Below are 19,721 nucleotides of genomic sequence, written 5' to 3'. Positions count from 1 at the left end.
CATCAGTTGAGCCCTCCTATACTGTAAGTACAAAACTGTGACTGACTTTGAGAGCGAAACACTTTTTTTTGATGCTTTTATAATCTGCAAAAGATGTAGTATTTTTTTTGTCAAATATTGCCATTTCCCCCCCATGTCTCTGGGTAAGTATGAAATGTTCTGCGGAGAGGAATAGTACTTTAGAGTCTTGTACCACATGTTTCTGAGACGTATTTCCCCTTGTGTGACTCCACAACATTCAGACTTTGAATCTTTGCAGTATGTCGTTACTTTGTAGATCGCTAGACTATTTGTGTAGGTAGCATTTCAGCGCCAGTTGGATTTTCTGAACTGAGGGTTTGAATGTCAGCACTCTGTTACACTGTTGGTAGGAACTGTTTAAGGATGCTTCATGTGGTTTTTTGCGTTATTTGAATACCTGACCTGCCAAGTGCCATTGTCTAGTCGAGACTGTCATGTTTTTAAAATGCCATTTATTGCTTAGAAAAGTCCTACTGCATAACTCAAGTGTAGCATGCTTAGGTTTCTGCTGTTATCACCTTAATGTCCTATATGAGCATGTGGAATGCTAGTAGTGGAAGTGCCTCTGATTAGCCCAGTATTGAGCACTGTTGTGAAAGGCTGTTAATTTTAAGCATTGTTCACTGATGGCAAACAGTGCAATATATCTGATCTTTGCAGTGTCGTCCCAGACCTTGCACCTTAGGTTCTGCTGCAATAACACAGGTAAGCGAAACCTAAGGAAACCAGTGTTTTTGTCCAGTGACATGACCAATTTACATGCAAAGAAATGCTTACCTGTGTCCTTAACATGCCTCAATGCATTTTATGCTTAGTTGTAAAGAAATGTCCAGGATATATCCAGTATGAACAGCCCTTTTAAGATGATCTGCTTTCATGAATGAACTGCATGATATGAGCTGTATGACTTGCTACATGAAGTTTGACTTTTTTTGAAAAAGTGACTTTACCCAGAAAACGTTGTTGCATAGGCTCGCAGAGGAAATATCGTCATTGTCGTATGTGCTTTATATTTGATGATAGCTTTATCTTTGCATCCCGGTAAGTCTGACAGCGACTGTATCGATGCTTTAGACAACTTTGACATTGGTATATCAAAACTGCATGCAAACCTGTTGCCAGACGTTAGTAATGTGCACAAACCGCTACATCCAAATGGTGAAATACATGATTTCTTTTTAAAATTTCTCTGTCGTGGTGTGAATCTGCCCTCAAGTGCAGTGCAAATCTGCTATTGAAACTTCACTTCTCGCTCACAGTGTTGGAGGACGCTGCAAGCTTAGGTCATAGAATCAGGCGCTGTCGTAGTTTGTCCCCAAAAGGAGGAATCCTTTGAGTCAATCCCAACTGCTGAACGTAGACCGTTCAAGAGCTCCAGATAAGGTAAAAACAGCAACGCAATGAAATTTAAATTCTGTGATTGCAAATTGTTGGTCAGATACATGTTTCTCTGCTCGGATTTGAGGCTGTTTCTTTTATCATGATGCCACAGTATTTAGAGTTGTCTGGTTTCTTTAATCGCTTGAATGCCTTCATCCATAACCTTTAGTCAATAGGAATGTGCTTTAGAAAGTTGGACGAGGACAGGAAGTGATGTACTTTATGACATGAACTGTTTTATTGGCAGCCAATTTGGGGGTTATCAGCTTAAAATCACTTACTCAGTAGTTTAAAGGGTCATTTGTTTGTTTGAGGCTGTTCACTCTGTACATGTGAGATGCTCAGTGTTTCAACACAGATTTCGTGGGGGTCTAGAAGACAAAAGGAGCATGCATTAGAGGTAAAAACAAAAAAAGGTTTCATGTGTTGTGTATATTATCAAATCTATTGGTTTGTTTCGAATAAACTGTTCTGACTTTGGAAATGTTGCCATGTTCATTAATAAAGTTGTAACAAATGAACCGGGCTCATTCACTTGAATACGGAGAAAAGAACATTTAAGTCAAAGACGAGACACAACCGACACAATTTATGGTATTTTATTTGCTTCATTTATACACAAACAAGGTGAAACGTAAAATGTTGACAAGTTTGTATTTAAACAATACACTCCTAGTCAAATGTACATTGAAACTGATCCACCATTCTTCCTGCAAAGATCCCTTTGTAATGAAATTGACAAAATCCTGTTATCCTAAAAGTTTACACGGCTTCAGCAGTCTGAATGGATGAGGAACTTATAGTATATCAGCTACTATCACCGCTACACTTAAGCAAGTAAACTGTTTGCAACCAACAACTTTGAGGCCGATAAATCACTTGGTTGTTCCAAGATACTGAAGCCCATGGTGATGTGTTTAAATGTCTGTCTATATATTTTAAAAAACAAGATTCACATTGAAGAAGCTTGGAAACAGTGAGTTTTCTCTGAAGAATACTGTGGCAACAGTTGCAGATTAATTGACTAATGGTTGGTAAAACAAAGAGAATTTAAAAACTAGGATAAATGTGACTTAACTTGGACTGATGTAGCTTAACATTGGCTCCAGACATGAGGAATGACCACAGTGACTCTTTAAAATGTGCATGTGGGTGTTTTTTAGATAGACCTGAAAATACATGGATCTCTAAGATTACAACTGAAGTCAATCCCTCCTAAAATGTGTATCAAGTGTGTCTTGGAACATTAAAAACAGGTGTATTCCTACATGGCAGTGATTGATCAGCAGAGCAGATGATAATATTTAGTATTTTAAGACTGACATTCAGTGACGAAGACAAGGCTTGAGTATGTGCATTGATAGTAAGGCTTCTTGCGTGTTTGCCGGTCATGAAAAAGTGTTAAACAGCTGCAGGATTACGTATAATGTTTCCTGTATCTGACGGGATTAAGGGCCTTGTGGACTGTGAGCTGCACTTCAGTTGAATATTGCATGAAGGTTTGAGTAACTGTAAAGACTCCGACGCATTTGACATTTCTCAAAGTCCCTTTGTTCAATGACTTCCCTGTGCAACAAGTGCTTGTAACAAAAACACAAAGTACATTTGTTTTGCATTGCTAATGTTCAGTAGAATGTGGAAATGCATCTGATAAATCTGATAACGTTTATTATACAACATTGGTTTTCATATTACTGTATGTTTTGAAGCTGATCACAAAACCATTGGTGCATACAGGCAAAACTAAAATTTCTATAAAATAAATCCTGCATCTAACTTCATAGTAAAATAAATACTCTAAATGCCCTTTTTCTTCACACAAATTGCTCTTAACAGCAATAAATATGCTTTAATTTACACCACGGAGAATCTACTGCAGCGAGACTGTCAAACGTCTCAGCAAGTTTAAATATTGCTTTGATTTTAAAATGAACATGCACTGCCATGGCACAGTGGAAACAGGAGGCCACACTGGAGACGATCACGTGTGAAGGCAAGACAGCTGGTACATTTTATCCTTAGATGCAGTGTGATGAGAGCGCAAAGCATGATGGGAGAGGTGATGAGTAGATGTCAGACCTCGGTGAAATAGTGTTATACCATAAAAGTTCTCGATGGGTGGAAGATTATGTCGGACAGTTGGGTGTGAACTCACCCTCGAGTAAATGCTGTGACTTTCACATGTGGTGTTTAGACGACTGTCTGTGTGGAAACAAGTTCCCCTGTCTTTCACTGCACTCGAGCCTCCAGCAGGGCGCTGGGCACCAGCTGCACCCGTGGGGAACTGCAGCCGTTGGCGTGCCGCAGAGAATCGGCTCCCAGGTAGGCCACCAACAGTTCAGAGCGCCGGTGCAGCAGGTGGAGCATGTCCTCCGCTAGACTCTCCACACAAGAGTAACGCACTTTGTCCAGGTCAAATATGTCCTTTAGGAAGTACAGCACTTGGTCCTGATGGAGAGAGGATTATACTTTGAGGACAGGTGCTTAAGGAACTGAGAAGCTCAGACAGATACTCGCAGGCACAGCACACATTTCTTTAGACTTGGATACATTTATCTGTTCTTTTAGGGCGCACTCACACTGTCCATCAGTACCGTGCCCAAGCACATTTCACGGTTAAAGTCTAGTTCGTTTGACCAGTGCGAGTGCAACCGTGCCGCAATAAGTTGTGGCACGCTTGCCAGCCACGGCCCGTTTGGGAGAGGTGGGCTTTTGTAAAGCACGTTTGCACATGTACGGAACGAGCGTGCGCACGTGTACGAGCACGAGGCCTACGGCGGTTCCAACGTCATTTTATGTGCGCCTGTTCGGACATAGAAAAAAGAAGGACGGACCATGCACGGACATTTAAAACAATGGCGGTGAAAGGTTCACGTTGGTGTGATGCGGAGGTGGAGTGTTTACTGCAGATTTGGTCGGATGAAAATATTCAAAAACAGTCGACAAGACTCACAAAAACTCTGAGGTCCATGGAAAGATTTGTAAACAAAGCGACGCATTGTGATGTCGTCGATCAATGCGTGTGACGGCGTGATGACGTATTGGCAGGCAAGAAGCATTCCGCCGAGGCCCAGGTAGTGTGAGTGCAAACGGGCCTGGGCCGCGGGGGGAGAGGTAAGGGGGACAAGTACCCTAAAGCACGCGGCACGGTACGGATGGACAGTGTGAGTGCGCCCTTAGAGCACATGAATGGACTTGTTCTTTAAAAGGAAAAACTATTACTATTATTCCTTGATTTTGGTCTTTTGACTTGTGAATCACAAGCAAATCACTGATCACATCCCACCACTTCCACCTTTAATTTAGTCTTAATTGCTAGTTTCTATTTTTGTTCTGTTATTTGAGTTTTATATACCTCATTATTTATTTTTTAAATTCTCTGTTCATCTCTCATCCTATGACTGAATTTTGCCACTGGGGATCAATAAAAACTATTTAATATATAAAAACTATTACCTACTGTATGGTGAGATATGATGGTGCAACATTAAATTGTGGTGCAAATATGTTTTTCAATTAAAAAAAAAAAATCTTTTCCAGTAAATACTAAAATCAGTGTTTCTATTTGGGCAATAGAAGCTTAAGAGGTATGAAAGAGGAAGGTTGCTGAGGCGGAAACACGAGTTGTGATACCAACAGACGTAAAGATCCTATTTAGAAGAGGGCGGAGACAGATATCTTGTCTTTATCGTGTTCATTTCTGGTGCTGAGACCGACCTTGAAGAAGCAGCAGAAGTCGTGCAGGGAGCTCTTGGGCCCCAGGAAGCCCCAGGCCAAGACGGGGCTTATCTGTTCACACACCTCATAGAAATGAGCGATGAAGCCGTCGGACACCTGAGACAAAAAGCAGAGGTTTCCCAAATAACTGGACCTGGGACAAGAGGTGTCCTATCGGAGATGAAGCAGTGAGGCTGATATCTGGAGGTTACAGGTATCACAAACATGTTGAAGCTGTTGGCCTTGTACCTTCATGTGCTGTTTCTTCTGCTTCATCACTGACCAACAGCTTGATGCCACCGCCTGTAAAACACACGCAGGTTGAATCCTCTATGAGAAGCCCAGACAGTCATTTAAACATCTCACTGTAACACATATGAAACTGTGTAGGGCCAAACTGATACCCTTATCTCTCCCTCTCTGGATGTACATAGTTATTTTATTTCTCTTTTTTCATTGCTTTCCTCTGAAACTAAAGAGAAAAGCTTGTGAACCACAGTAAATGAAACTGGGGCACAAGATACTTTTATTACTCTGTTTTATTTGTACTCTTCATTGATTTTAAAGTATATCAGATATTCTTTTAATACCTGTATACAGTATATACTTGTATTACCTGGGGATGTAATAACATTGAACAATAAATAAAAAGACAAAATATTCCAAAATTAAATGCACCAAAAACACACTATACAGGAAACTACAAAAGTATGTCAGAAAAAAAATGTGGAACACATTCAGAATTTACCATCTACTATATACTGTATATTCCCTATAGGGTTTAGATCTATTAGTATTTATAATTAAATAGACCTAAACCTCATAGAGAATCTCTGGAAAATCCTTGACAAAAAAGTAATGTCTAAGAAACCCACTACAATTACTGAACAGTGGAAGAGACTGAAGAAGAATGGACCAAGATCAAACCAGAGCAGTGTGAGAAACTACTGATGTTCTGTGGGCGCAGATGTGCTGAAGTCAGTTAAAGCTGTGGCCTCTACACTTCCTGTTCATTTTTTAATCCTATAGCTCTAAGAAAACATTGTTTGAATATTCTCTTCTGACACAATGAACACTGTTCTCTAATGGCTGGAGAGGTGCCAGTTCATCTCCTGGGCACTGCCGAGGTGCTGTTGAGCAAGGCACTGAACCCCCAACTGTTCGGGGCGCCGGCCACTGACAGCCCGCTCGCTCTAACATCTCTCCTTAATTGCATGTATATAGGTCCTGTTTGTGCATGTGTGTATTTCAGGCCTGTGTGTGTAACGTGATTAATAATAAGAGTGAAAAAATTCAATTTCCCCGTTGCGGGATAAATAAAGTAATTCTTCTTCTTAATATAGATCACTGTTTTTTTTGAGTGTCTTGGTTATTTAAAAAACATACTAGTACAGCAGCGGTATAGCCACAGTGCATATGCTATCAAATTCTGAACAGTAAAACAATTTTATTTTGGAATAAATCAAGTATTAATACTTTGTTCTCTAATTTTGATCTCCAGTGTAGATGTGCACATACACTGTTACACACACAATCAACAGTCTTGTCTGGAAGTATTATTGTACTTTAAAACAAATATATATAAAGAATCAAGCTGTTTGGACTTTGATTTTCACTAATGTTTGAGCCCCTGTATCTCGTTGCCAAAAGAAACCGATGTATTTCTCGTGTTTACTCACCGTCTCCTTGAAGGAGCTGTTGAGCCAGCGGTTGTTGATCACGTTCTGAATGGAGATCGGTGGATTCTCCAGGTCCTCGAACGAGTCCATCAGGATAAAGTCCAGCACTATATCATAGAAGTTCAAGTGCTTCACCTGGGGAGAGTGAGGTCAAAGGGTTATACTTAAAAAATAAAAGAGAGAGAGAGAGACCACTCTCATTGGTAACTGTGATTGGACACAAAGCTGTAGAGAAGTTGAATCATTTGATAAAGCAGCACTCATACCCCTCGTGTGGCCAGCTCCACCTCTGTGTTTTCCCAGTGCTCTGTGTGCTCCAGGAAGGAAATCATCTCCTCAAACACTTCCTCAAATCTCTTTGGGCTCTGAAAACCAAACGATAACATTTAGGAGGGGAAGCCCTCTTTGGAGACGACTGATTATTCACTGGTTGTGGCTTCAGTCTCACCTTCTGTGCTTTAACAATAATGGAGGACAGTATTTTCTTTCCTGTGTCGGCCAGGAACATCCGGGTTGCTCTCTCGCCCAAAATGAGCTGGAGGGGGGGAAAAAAGATTTAACAATCAAACAGATCTTTTAAGTAAAATTATTTTTTTTCCATATGAATATAAACTATTGTTTAAACAATACACCAGTGATAACTGATAAACCACACACACCATCTGGAAACAACTTTTGATATATTCTCTGGTGTCATCAGTCCAATTATTACATGAGTTTCCCTCTATGTTATCATGATTTATTTTGATTCATAAGGTTATACGGTACCTGACAGGCCTGACGAACACAGTGCAGCTTGGCCAGGAAATCAGTGTCTCCAAGACACTCGAGTATCTCGGTCCTGACGATGACAATCAAGAGAAATGTTTAAATGTTTGCAGACAAAAGCGATGCACTCCACGCAGAACGTTCCAGAAATGTAGATTCTCTGCGTTTCATGTGTGTTTAAACTAAATTAGTTAACTTACCGCAGCACCCTGCAGGAGATCTTGCCGTCCTCGGCCATCTGCAGCGCCTCCTCGTAGAAAAGGTGATGACCCAGAGCCAATACGCTCCTCAGCTCTCTGTGCTCCGACAGCTGACAAAGAGGCAGACAGCAGAGGTAGAAAAAGGATGATTATGGAGGAAATAAGGATAATTGCAATCCCATTCCTGCCAATAAGTCTTGCTGCTTATTAATAATGCAGTATTTCCTTCTGTGTCCTCTGATGATTCTTGAACATGTATGAAAGAAGAAAGCTTTGGATTCTGACCTCAAAACCACTGAAAAAGAGTATGCATAAAAAGAAAGTCTTTCCCAGGTGTTAACCAGGAAATATCAAGGTAAATGACCTGCCATTTCTTTCATAAGAATGAAAGATAAGATGCTTTTAAAGTTGTATTCTAATCAAGTTGGGTGGTGCTGAACATTGGGCTCTACTTGCTCTCAGGGCACACTCACACTGTGTTTCCGCACCGTGCCAAAACCGTTTTTTCAGCTAAAGCCTAGTGCGTTTGACCAGTGTGAGTGCACCCGCTCCGCGCATAACTGCGGCCAGCTGGCCGTCCACGGCCCGTCTGAGAGAGGTGGGCTTTTGTAGAGCGCGTTTGCACATGTACGAGCACGAGGCCTACGACGGTTCTGACTTATGATTGATGATTTATCAGATGATTTATGTGCGCCTGTTCGGACATAGAAAATAGAAGGACGGACCATGCGTGGACATTTAACAACAACAACAACAATGGCGGTGAAAGGTTCACGTTGGTGTGGTGCGGAGGTGGAGTGTTTACTGCAGATTTGGTCGATGAAAATATTCAAAAACAGTCGACAAGACGCACAAAAACTCTGAGGTCTGTGGAAAGATTTGTAAACAAAGAGACGCATCGCGATGACGTCAATCAATGTGTGTGACGTGTTACGGCGTGATGACGTATGGACAGCAAGAAGCGTTTGCGTGAAGCCCAGGCAGTGTGAGTACAAACGGGGCTGGGGCTCGGGGGGGAGAGGGAGGGGGGACAAGTACCCCAAAAGCCCGGGGCGCGGTGCGGACGGACAGTGTGAGTGCGCCCTCAAAAGGCTGATCGTGGAGTTTCTTGTCCCACCTAGGGTAAGTACAGGTGTTCCTGGACCACAGCGCTGTCTCTTAAGTCACTTCTGACCTCCGTGCTTTCTCCGTTACTGGTTCATAAATAGAGCCGCTTTGAACTGTTTAAGGAAACAATTCCCAACCACAGAGACACCTCTCCATGTTGTCGTTGTGTGTGGAAGGTATAATGAAAACAGCTGCAGAGTGGAAGAGAGGTGCATGTTGTTCACTGAAGAATGTCGAAGGTCTATTTATATGTATGGGTGACCCAGTTTGACTTGCCTGCCGTCACTCACTGGTCTGTGAATGCCAAACTAGTTTGAGGGTATAAATACTTCTAGAAATCTAGAAACTGAACAGCTATTTATATCCAAATGCTTTTAATTCCCAGTCCTGATAGAGATATACAGCACTTTAGCTTTCAGCAGTTGTTAAGTGAAGGTCTTTAGCTCAACCTTTTAAGGAGTTTAGCTTCAAGTAAACAACCAGTTTATTTTTTAACTTTGTGGGTCAAGTGCACCAGTAGCAGCCGATTCACGGCTCGAGCCCCCACGGCGACTTAAGGAGATCGGCTGAGTCCTGGAAAACACCAGGTGGTGAACTTGCAGGAAACATCCAAGCTTTTTGGATCAAACCCCTGCTGTGAATGGATTCTAGATCCGATGCTTCAGATGGTTTGAGATGTAGACCTTTACTTGTTTCAGGTGCTCTGTGGGATTACGGAGCATCTTCTTTATTAACTTACATTTAAAACACTAATATTCTACGTTATTAAAGTAAAGCTGCCCATATTTCATCTGAATCCCAACAAGTTACACTGAAATAATTTGTTCTAATTGATACTTTTACGATTGAATTGATCAATATTGAGATCACAATTATTTAACAGATATATTCATTGATTGAAGGGACAAAAATCATATAGCACTTTCACAATTAAATAACAGAGCTCCGCTTTCACTTTCATGTAGAGATACATTCCAGCTGATGTTCAAATATTTGCATTATATCTAAGACTGAAAACAGCTTTTTCTTCCAGGTGACCTTTGTCAAAATCACAACAACTTGGAAAGCGAGGGGGAAATGCAGACTTTTGGACAGAATTACAACCGATGTTACTTGCCATTGCAAAGTCCTCCCTCGGGTTTAAAGGTAAAGCTCGTGTCGTTTTGTTTTGTTGTTTTTTCATGTTATTTCAGCACCGTTGCTTCCTGATTTATTCTATTTCCGGGTCAAAACCCACTGCTGCAGAGTGGGAAGGGGGAGTTATAACCCACGTAGCATGCGCAGCCGTGTAACCGTTCATAATCAGGGAGCGCTGTTTAAATGCACGAATAGTCAGGGTACTGAAGGAGTTACCTAGGTCTGTTTATCGGGGTATGAAAACTCAGATTATACCCGGGGTATGGTGTTTACACGGCGTTAAGGATTGCCTTAACCCAAACATAATCGTTTTTTTTTGGCAGTTTTCAAGCCTTTTATTAGATAGGACAGACAGGAAATGGGGTGAGAGAGAGGGGGAGACATGCAGAAAAGGGCCGCAGGTGGAGTCTCCACCCGCGGCTGCTGCCTCGAGGACCTTCAGCCTCTTTACATGGGGCGACTGCTCTAACCACTCAGCAACAGGCCACCCCATAATCGAGTTTTTAAACTGCACGTAAACACATTGACTGAGCGAAGTTTTTCACAGGCTGCTGCGCGGTGCACGACCAGCGGCATGACAGCTCCTGGAAAGTGAAGAAAACGACGATTGCCTCCTGGTGGCTGGCTGTCAGTTTAGGAAGCGCTTTATCTGATATGCAGTCAATCATGTTCATTTAACTGTGCGAAGCCAAAATGTCTAATTATACAGCCTCACCCAACTGTGTCCCATTTTCAGTTGCAACAACACAATGAATGGCATCAATACAAGCTATTGTAGTGAATTGGACAATTCCTCTCATCTTCAATCTGCATATATATTCATAATAATAATGCAGTGTGAGGTAAAGATGAAAAGATAACACCTTGCTGAATAACAACTTTAACTTGATCAGGCCATAAGCTAATTCTTATGTTTGGAACCCTAATTACAATACTTTGTCGTTTGTCTGTTGCATCAAGGAGCGTGCACAGTTGAGTGTTATTCTTCATGGTTATTGCCACCAAAGTAAAACTTTGCTCTGTGCTTGTTTCTCTAATCATTTGAATTAGACATATAAAGAGCTCTGGAGATGTAAGTTAGATGACTAAAAGTGTTACATTGTTTGGTTATTTACAACATGATAAAGAGAGGCGCTCACCTCAGCAGCAGACACAAATGAGTCAGTGGAGGCGATGCTGATGCTGTCTCTCAGACAGGCGTCGTCCAGCTCCTCTCTGGCCAATATGTCTGACATTGTATCTTTAATGGAGAGTAAATCATTGTAACGTGTTGCATAATTCTGCATTGATCGTGGAAATTACATAATGCTGTATAAGTGACTCACCCTGGCTGTGGGACGAGGGCTCTGACACGCACAGCACTCCCTCAAACTCCTCCTGGAGGCTGTACGCCCTCTGCAGCAGAGACTTCAGCCTGTGGATGAACTCTGCACTGATGACGCCCTGAACACAAAAACAGTTCAACTGTAGAAACATAGCTCTGAAAAGCCTTTGGAGATGACCTATAGATATTACAGTTTTACTAAATAACTACATGAAGTATGATTGCACATGAACTTAAGAAGCGAGCACCTGGTTAATGTTGATTGTTAGTTTGAGAAGTGCCCGTTATTTCACCCCGAAGATCTCAAGAAGTCATTTCTTGCTAATCCCACATGTCTGAATTTATAATAAGCTTATGGATATCCTCAACAGAAGACTTGAGCCACAGACTGGACGAAGGTTTTGGCCAGAATTAACTATTTGACCCACACTAATCCAGGTTAGAGAGCCAATGAGTTGGCTGTTACGTAATCCAAACTCTGAGACACCGGTGGGTTTGTCAGAGTGCTTGTTATGAATATACAGTATGTGACCTGTAGTGCAGTGTTTGTGGGCAGTATGTTCCTACCTACCTTCATCTGGTATAAAAGGATCAAATACAGACATTTTATTTGTAGAACAAGTTAAACTCTGCATACGTCATTCACAGTTTGTCCCGAGGCACTTAATAGGCAGAAATATACAGTATATGAGTGTGAAATTACACTAAATTATGAATTGGTGTGATTATTTTTCTACACCATAAGGGAATTAATATCTTTAAATGTGTGAAGTGTTTTTGTGTGTTCACCTCCGTGCCCTGTTCGGCGATGGCGTCTCCAGCTCCCGTTTTGACGGCTGCACAGCTGTCATCGTCATCGCCCTGCTTGCTCCTGAATGTCAGTGCTTCCTCCCACCGCCTTAAAGCCTCCTCGAATAAATCCATACCTGCAAACACACACACAAACTCTGAGTCTATATAATACTTTCAGTACATGAGTGTGTTGATTGTGTGGTCCGTTCTCCTCATTGCAAACATAGGGAGGTGACTTATTGCGTGTACGTTTCTTTACCCATGAGGTACAGGTTTTCAGGTGTGGTGACCGGCAAACTGAGCACACTGCAGATATCAGCTTCCCCCTCTCTGTCCCAACAGGTGGATTCATTTGTGCAGGTGCTGCTACTGGATGAATCCATGCTTTTTACCTGACACAGCAAAGGAAGACAAAGCACAAGAACACAGTTAAGTCTTAAGCCGTTTCTAATTAACTGCCAAACGTATGCACAAGTTACTGGTTCATACTGGATCGTCTGGTATCTACAGGACATATACCAAATAGTAAATGCTTTTTGACTTCCTTGTAAATTAATCAGCAAAGGGAGTCTCACATCAAATGGGTTTGACTCTCTAAATTCAAATTGTGGAATCAATGAAAAAATGAAAACCAGTCAGTCAGTCTGTATTATAACTGGTACATGTACTGCACCAGGTTAAGAAAGAACAAAGTGAACATCTCCGTCATGGTTTGGACAGAGGAAAGCCATAAGAAGGTGTGATCACACCCATTTTAAGTATATAGTATCCTACTGTTTCTGACTTTAAAATGTCTTATTTCTGCATTATGTTTCTGTGTTTTACATAACAACATAATAGTCTTTACATTGAATCTATGCCATGGTCTTACCGAGGCCAGACTCAGCAGAGACCCGGACAGTTTTCTGCGGTCCCCTGCATTGAGAACCAGACCAGAGGAGTAGCCATTCTTGGAGTTGAGGGAGAGAGTGATGTTTTGACTGGTGTTATCTGGGTAGATAAAGATTAGAGTTCAGAGATAGCGTTTAAGAGAAAGATCAGAATACAGAGACCACACAACATGAGCTGTTCAGGATTACACAATGATAAAGCATGTTTGCTAATTTCATAACCGACTCAACGGCCATTTTCTGGGAATTACAACTGGAAGCTGCTAATCTGTTTGCATCACTTTCATCCTTTTTAAATGATTGACTTTCTGGCTCGCCTGCTGCTGAGAGCTGGTTTGGAAATCTTTTTTTTTACCAGCAAAATTACACTTTGTAGAGAATTGCTTTGCTTTGCTTTGCTCGCAGAGTGCACAGTGACAAGTGAGTTTGAGCAAAGGCAACACTCAAACACGGCAAACACATGTTATGTGTTAATTCTACCTCTGTTATCTGTTATTTGATTGTACATGCTGTGTTATACGTATGTTAGCTACCACCTGGGTAGAGTTTATTAAATAATATTATTAGGAGCAGCTGGTGGCTGAGTGTTTAGAGGCTGAAGGTCCCCATGGCGGCGATCGCGGGTTCGACTCTGACCTGCGGCCCTTTGCTGCATGCCCCCCCCCCCCCCCCCCACCTCCACCCCCACCCCATTTCCTGTCTGTCCTATAATAAATAATAAAGGCTTGAAAACTGCCAAAAAAAAAACCTTTATAAAATAAAATAAAAATGATATATATTAACCATAAGCACAAGTGTTAAATTAGCTTATGTTCACATGTGCAGATACAGAATTAGCTTTGCAAATATACTCACCAGTAAAGCTGTTAAACCTCATCAACATATTAATCAGTTTTGTTACGATTTAATTGCCCTGGCCAACTGCTCATCTGACCCCATTTACTCCAGCATTTTTCTTAATTTCTCTTTGACACTCTAATCGGTGGTAAATCATCCTAAAGATTAACTGAGTTAAAGTGTGTATCTGGAGTTCACTGTTTACAGTTCAAGGTAACAGAGGAGCAGCCCAACATTTCAATCTGATTACATCACAAGCCAGTTCTGGGCTAACACACTGAATGGAGATCGCAGGCCAGTGAGCTTCTGGTTGAGAGGAGGTGTTACCGTTCTCTGCTGAAGCCGGGGACAGCAACTCAAAGCCAGCATGCTCCCACTGAGGTGAGGGAGCCTTCTTCTTGCCCTTCCTCCTCTGGAAGCGGCGAGCGAGAAAGAGGAGCGAGATGGCACTGAAGGCAGTGGCTGCCAGCAGCTTCTTGGTGCCTGTGCTGACACTGAGCTGGAAGACAGGCAGAGGGAGAAAGAGGTTGAAGTTGAATGTGTAGGCCTCTTAAAAAGCAATCTAATTCTTTTCGATTTTGTCAGGAAATGTAAATCTGACCAAACTAAAACTCATGTTTCCCTGTAACTTCACATCACGCCCCTTTTCCTGACTATCGGAGTTAGAAAAATCCAAGTTAATTTTATTAAATATATACAATCTTTAATAAAATCCAACCCACAGAGCAAAGTTCTTTTGAGGACTGTGAGAAATGTTTTGAACTGCAGAAACACAGAGACACCAGAGGCAGACGGAGGCAAAGTAGCTATACCTAAAAAAGACCACTGCAGTCTACACAACACAGGGTATCCAATGAATATCAAAGGTCAATGATAAGATATCCAAGAGTTGATTTATCTTTGAAATTCTGCAACTGAGATTGAGATGCAAATCGAACAAAAAAGGGTGAAAAAAAAAGAAGGAAATGCATCAAGCCAAAAATGTCTTGTCCGATGAGAGTTCATGTGAGGATGCATAACTCTACGATGACATAACAGGCAGCGCTGATATCAGCTACCAGCCTGTCATCTAGATTTTAGAGAATCATTTTCACGTAGCGTGCAAAACACCGAACGATAGGGGAGATTATCCACTCGCACCGCTGCTGCACCGAGGATTACATAAACACTGAGTTTGAAGCTATGACAACAGCCATAATATTGACTTTTGCGTTGAAAAGACATTGAATGGGCTGGAATGATTGTAATGGTGTTACAGGCCTGCAGTAGTTTCCACACTGTTACAGTTGCTGCGACTACAAAATGTCAGACGTGCTTCTCTCTGATTCTTAATGATATAAGATCTGCTACGTGACTCTGGAGACACACACACACACGAACACACTCTCATAAACACAGCATGAGGGTCACTGAGAAGAAATGGCGACTATCCAGGAGGACGAGACCAGCAGAGTAAAACACACACCAAGAAACAACAAAATAATCACACACGAAGACGGAACCAAATTTCAAGTTACAATGACTGAGCAGTTTTTGCATACTTATAATACACCATTCGAATTTGTACCTTACTTGTGTACTAAAGTATAAATTTCATTAGCACTACATTTTAGCTAAAAAATGTAAGATTAGACTCATTTGCAAAGAGTGGTCTCAGTTGTTTGTGCACTTTGTTTTATGATTACAATTCCCCATTTTGAATGTGGCCATTTCAGAAAGATCACGGTCAAACACATTTAAATAAGCATTCACAGATTTCTAAACAAACATTTTGGCTTCTAGTTTGGTTAAATATTCAGACATTACTACATGAATATGATATTAAAGTCGACATGACCTATTCACACCAGATTTTGGAACATAATATTACAGTAGGGCTATTAATTGTGTTTTGTATTACGGTAAACTGACACACATTTCTGAGCTACAACGGCGTGTTCTCGCCAAATGAAATAAAAACTATGATACAAATAGAGCTGCAACGATTAGACGATTAATGGATTAGTTGTCAACTATTAAGTTAATGCCAAATATTTGATTATTGATGAATCATTTGGATAAAATGTAAAAAATTCTCGGATTTAAGCTTCTTAAATGTGAATATTTTCTGGTCTCGTTCCTCCTCTATGAGAGTTAACTGAATATCTTTGAGTTGTGGACAAAACAAGAACGGTTTTGGAAACACTGATCGACATTTTTCACCATTTTCTGATATTTTATGCACAAAGAAATTACTGTGGATCATTTGATGCAGGTCACATATTCTTGGAAATGTCAGAAAATAATTGAATTTTGGGAAGTGGTATGTATAACAACAAACACTACAATACTAAGTCCCTACTAATTTTTAGGCCGATATTAAGACTAAATAAATAAAGCAGAAACAAGACAGATGTTTTCAGCACAGTTAAGAAAAAGGGAAAGAACCAGAGAACCTGAAAGTGCGGTTATACCCTAAACAACCTCGCCTTAAATGACTCAGACAAGAAAAAAAAAGGGAGGACTCACAATAACAAAGCAGTTGACTTACTGCTTTCAAACACAGCCTCACCTGTGCAAGAGAGCTGTACAATGACAGCGGCAGGTCGACCATGCGTAGGGCAGCCGTCTTGACAGACAGCTGGGAGCTTGTGAGGGTCTCATGTGTCATTGTAGCGATCTATCCATGACTTGGCAACTCGTTTATCCTCATCCCCATTCTGCTGCAGCTGAGGGAGACGACATGCAAGGATTTAACCTTGGAGGCTCAGGAGGGGATATAATGACGTAGTTACATAACACCTCTCACATACAGTACGTGCAAGAAGCAAAGTTTGCCTAACCTGAGCGGAAAAGGGCTAATCAACTTGCTCAGTGATAAAACATTATTACTTGCATGAAAATTATCAGGAAAGATCTGACAGACCGCAAAATGCGGGAGTCGTTCACTGATCTAAAGGACTATAAGCACACCCAGCAAAGGCATTTCTAACCTTACCCTACATTATACACATGCCTGAACAAAGTGGCTGTCTGAGTACAGAAGAAATCTCTGGGTTTATCTTTCTGCTAACATAGTATTGCTCTGACTAAACAAAGCCTCTCAGTACAGGACCACGTCTTCTAAGCCGCTGTATATCCACCTAACAAGACAACAAGCAACATCCAAGTTAAGTCTGCACATGAGCCCTGTGTGGCTCACTACATGGAAGATGATCCCACTGGAGTCTTACCCTGACAAAAGGTTGATTATTTGTCTAAAACATTTAATAATATTGCTCATTGTGTAATGTTCTTTTATAGACATTAATGACCCCATAACATGGGTTAGTTTGTGTGGGACTTTGTAAAAAAAGGGCCTACAATATGGATTATGGAAACAATGCGAATACTGAAGAGGCGCGGATCTGCATTGAACCAATAGCGATCTATCAAAATCTGAAATCCAGATTCACTAGTTTTGCAGTTGTCTTTTAACATTAACAAGAGGATGTTACACCATTTCACTACTGTACATTCATTTCCTTTATTCCATTTGGGGACAAGTATCACTGTATTTCTTCTCTGTTCTTTTTTTTTTTAGTCTACTTGTATGTAATAATATTGTATTTTATATCACTATTATATTTGAACTCATTTTAATTTCCTCCACAGTGTGCTTTAAATGTTGTATGTGCCTAATGTGAAACACTGTACTGCCTCAGATCTATAATAATATATATAATATAGACCTTTTCAATGGGATTCCATTGCTAGGCAACAGCCTTGGTCCTTGGTCCTTGGTGCCATTCAGATTCATAGCAACATTAATTAAACTAAGACACATTTCAATTATTTATGTTTACATCTTTGAAAAGGTCTGTAAATAAACTTAACATGTGTTTATACTGATATCACTGAAATATCTGAAGTTAGAGCTTTTATTCATTAGCACAACACCAGAAAACATATTCAAATAAAATCTCAGCCAAGTTTTAAATAATGTTTTCAGGGACAAAACCTCTGAAACACTCAGATTGTTTACATTAGTGCATGGTTAAAACATGATAGCACAGCTAATGCTAACTTAACAAGGCTAATAACGGCTAGCAGCTAGCTACACTTGTATAACTCGCTTGAATTACAGTCTAACACATAAACTCGTCCCTGTGGGTGATTATTTTCTGACTGAATGTCACGAACTGAGAGAATAAATCAACTGACCGGTACATGTAGAGGTTTCCTCCGCAGACGGTGCCCCTGTAGCTCCCCCGGTCCTCCGGTTGACCTCAGCTGCTGCCGAGTGAAGGACTCGAGCGGCAGCAGGCGCATAACGAGCGTGACTTTCAAAATAAAAGCATTGCCCCTTGTCATATTTATGGAGTTTCAGCGCCCCCTCCCGTCTTTCTTATTAAGTATCACACATGAATTCATGTTAGAGATTTACTGAAAAGTATACTGATTATAACAACACGCATAGAGCCTCGATCTATGCGTTGTCCCTTTTATAATATAATTTTACTAATAAGTAAATATTTTGCTTTTAAAGCCAAATTTATAAAAATAGTAGCTACGTCACAATCATGATTACTCAAAAGGTCGACTTGTATTCATGTAAAATAAAGAAAAAAGTATTTTGTATCCCATATTTTGACTTAAAAACGTAAAATTTTGACTTGTTCTTTTGTTTTAAATTGTCTAAGATCGTTCAGTTTCATCTTTATTTAAAATGATATCGGGCATCTAGTAAGGATGCCCCCTGGGCGCCTCCCTAGGGAGGTGTTCCAGGCACGTCCAGCTGGGAGGAGGCCTCGGGGAAGACCCAGGACCAGGTGGAGAGATTAGATCCCCACACTGGCCTGGGAACGCCTCAGGATCCCCCAGTTAGAGCTGGTTAATGTGGCCCGGGAAAGGGAAGTTTGGGGTCCCCTGTTAAAGCTGCTGCCCCCGCGACCCGACCCCGGATAAGCGGATGAAGATGAGATGAGATGAGATGAGATTTGTATTAGTGGAGTAAGAAAAGATATCCCTCACTTACTAACCACGAAGGTCAAATGAAAATATTTTTTCCTATTTCTGCAAAAAAAAAGGATTTCCCATCAAACCCAAGGAATATAGATCTATAGTTAGTTCTATCCCCAATGGTTTGAAAGAGCTAATGAAAGGCTGTAGTAATCTACACAAGGTTATTAACCTTCAACAGACACTTTACTTCGATGCAATTTATTAGTTACAAATGTACCAATACACATACTAGAAGATGCTTTTATAGCAAAAGGAAAATAACCCCTCGTGGAAAGACTTATTGGAGCTCCCTCTGCAATGATACAGACTGGAGTAAAGCTCGGCTTGTCCCATTTAAATGTTTAATTTCTAACAAAATTAGAGAATAACATCTCAGGCTATTACATAACATCTATGCTACTAATGCACACAAATACCCACATGTTCTGACATTGACAGCTGTTTCTTTTGTTAAAAAAAATGATTGAGAAAGTATCATCCATTATTTGTCCATTTTGTATCACCTTCTGGAAAGATTTGGAAAATTGTCATTTTGCTAAAACTACAGTTCGGTATCACTTTGATGAGAAAATTATTATTTTTGCCTCCTTCTCTCATAATTATAAATTTAACATAATTAATCTCTTCATATTAATGGGTAAATTCCATATACATAAAGTCAAAATGTCCAAGGCAACCCCTTCATTACCATTGTTTTTTAATTAAATTAAAAATAGATTTTGAGTCTCTGTCATATGTTGAATCCAACAAAAAATGTTTATCAGCTCTTGAATTTTATTAAAATTGCATTCAGTGAACGTGTCTGCCATTATAACTTGTGTGTACCTTTGTTACTTTTTTAATTGTTCATACTATTTGATGATAAATAAAGTTAGAAGAGAAAAAC

The 19,721-nt window shown here is 40.6% G+C and overlaps 1 protein-coding gene across 1 annotated transcript; it reads right to left on the bottom strand.

Moving 5' to 3' along the window:
- Positions 1 to 1,982: 1,982 nt before the first annotated feature.
- miga1 (mitoguardin 1) lies at positions 1,983 to 18,119 on the bottom strand. The gene is made up of 16 exons (XM_083928934.1): positions 18,035 to 18,119; positions 16,404 to 16,560; positions 14,180 to 14,351; positions 12,997 to 13,115; positions 12,385 to 12,517; positions 12,123 to 12,259; positions 11,335 to 11,452; positions 11,149 to 11,249; positions 7,766 to 7,875; positions 7,566 to 7,638; positions 7,246 to 7,332; positions 7,064 to 7,162; positions 6,798 to 6,932; positions 5,368 to 5,421; positions 5,119 to 5,235; positions 1,983 to 3,849 (listed from the first exon to the last, which is right to left on the bottom strand). The coding sequence occupies exons 2-16, from the start codon at positions 16,500 to 16,502 to the stop codon at positions 3,631 to 3,633; spliced, it is 1,773 nt and encodes a 590-aa protein (XP_083785060.1). The 5' UTR covers positions 16,503 to 16,560; positions 18,035 to 18,119; the 3' UTR covers positions 1,983 to 3,630.
- Between the last annotated feature and the right edge of the window lie 1,602 nt (positions 18,120 to 19,721).

This window comes from Echiichthys vipera, assembly GCF_963691815.1.
Source record: "Echiichthys vipera genome assembly, chromosome: 15".
NCBI classification, from domain to species: Eukaryota; Metazoa; Chordata; class Actinopteri; order Perciformes; family Trachinidae; genus Echiichthys; species Echiichthys vipera.
Note: the sequence above shows the minus strand (reverse complement) of the source record. Positions and strands in the feature narration are given on the sequence as shown.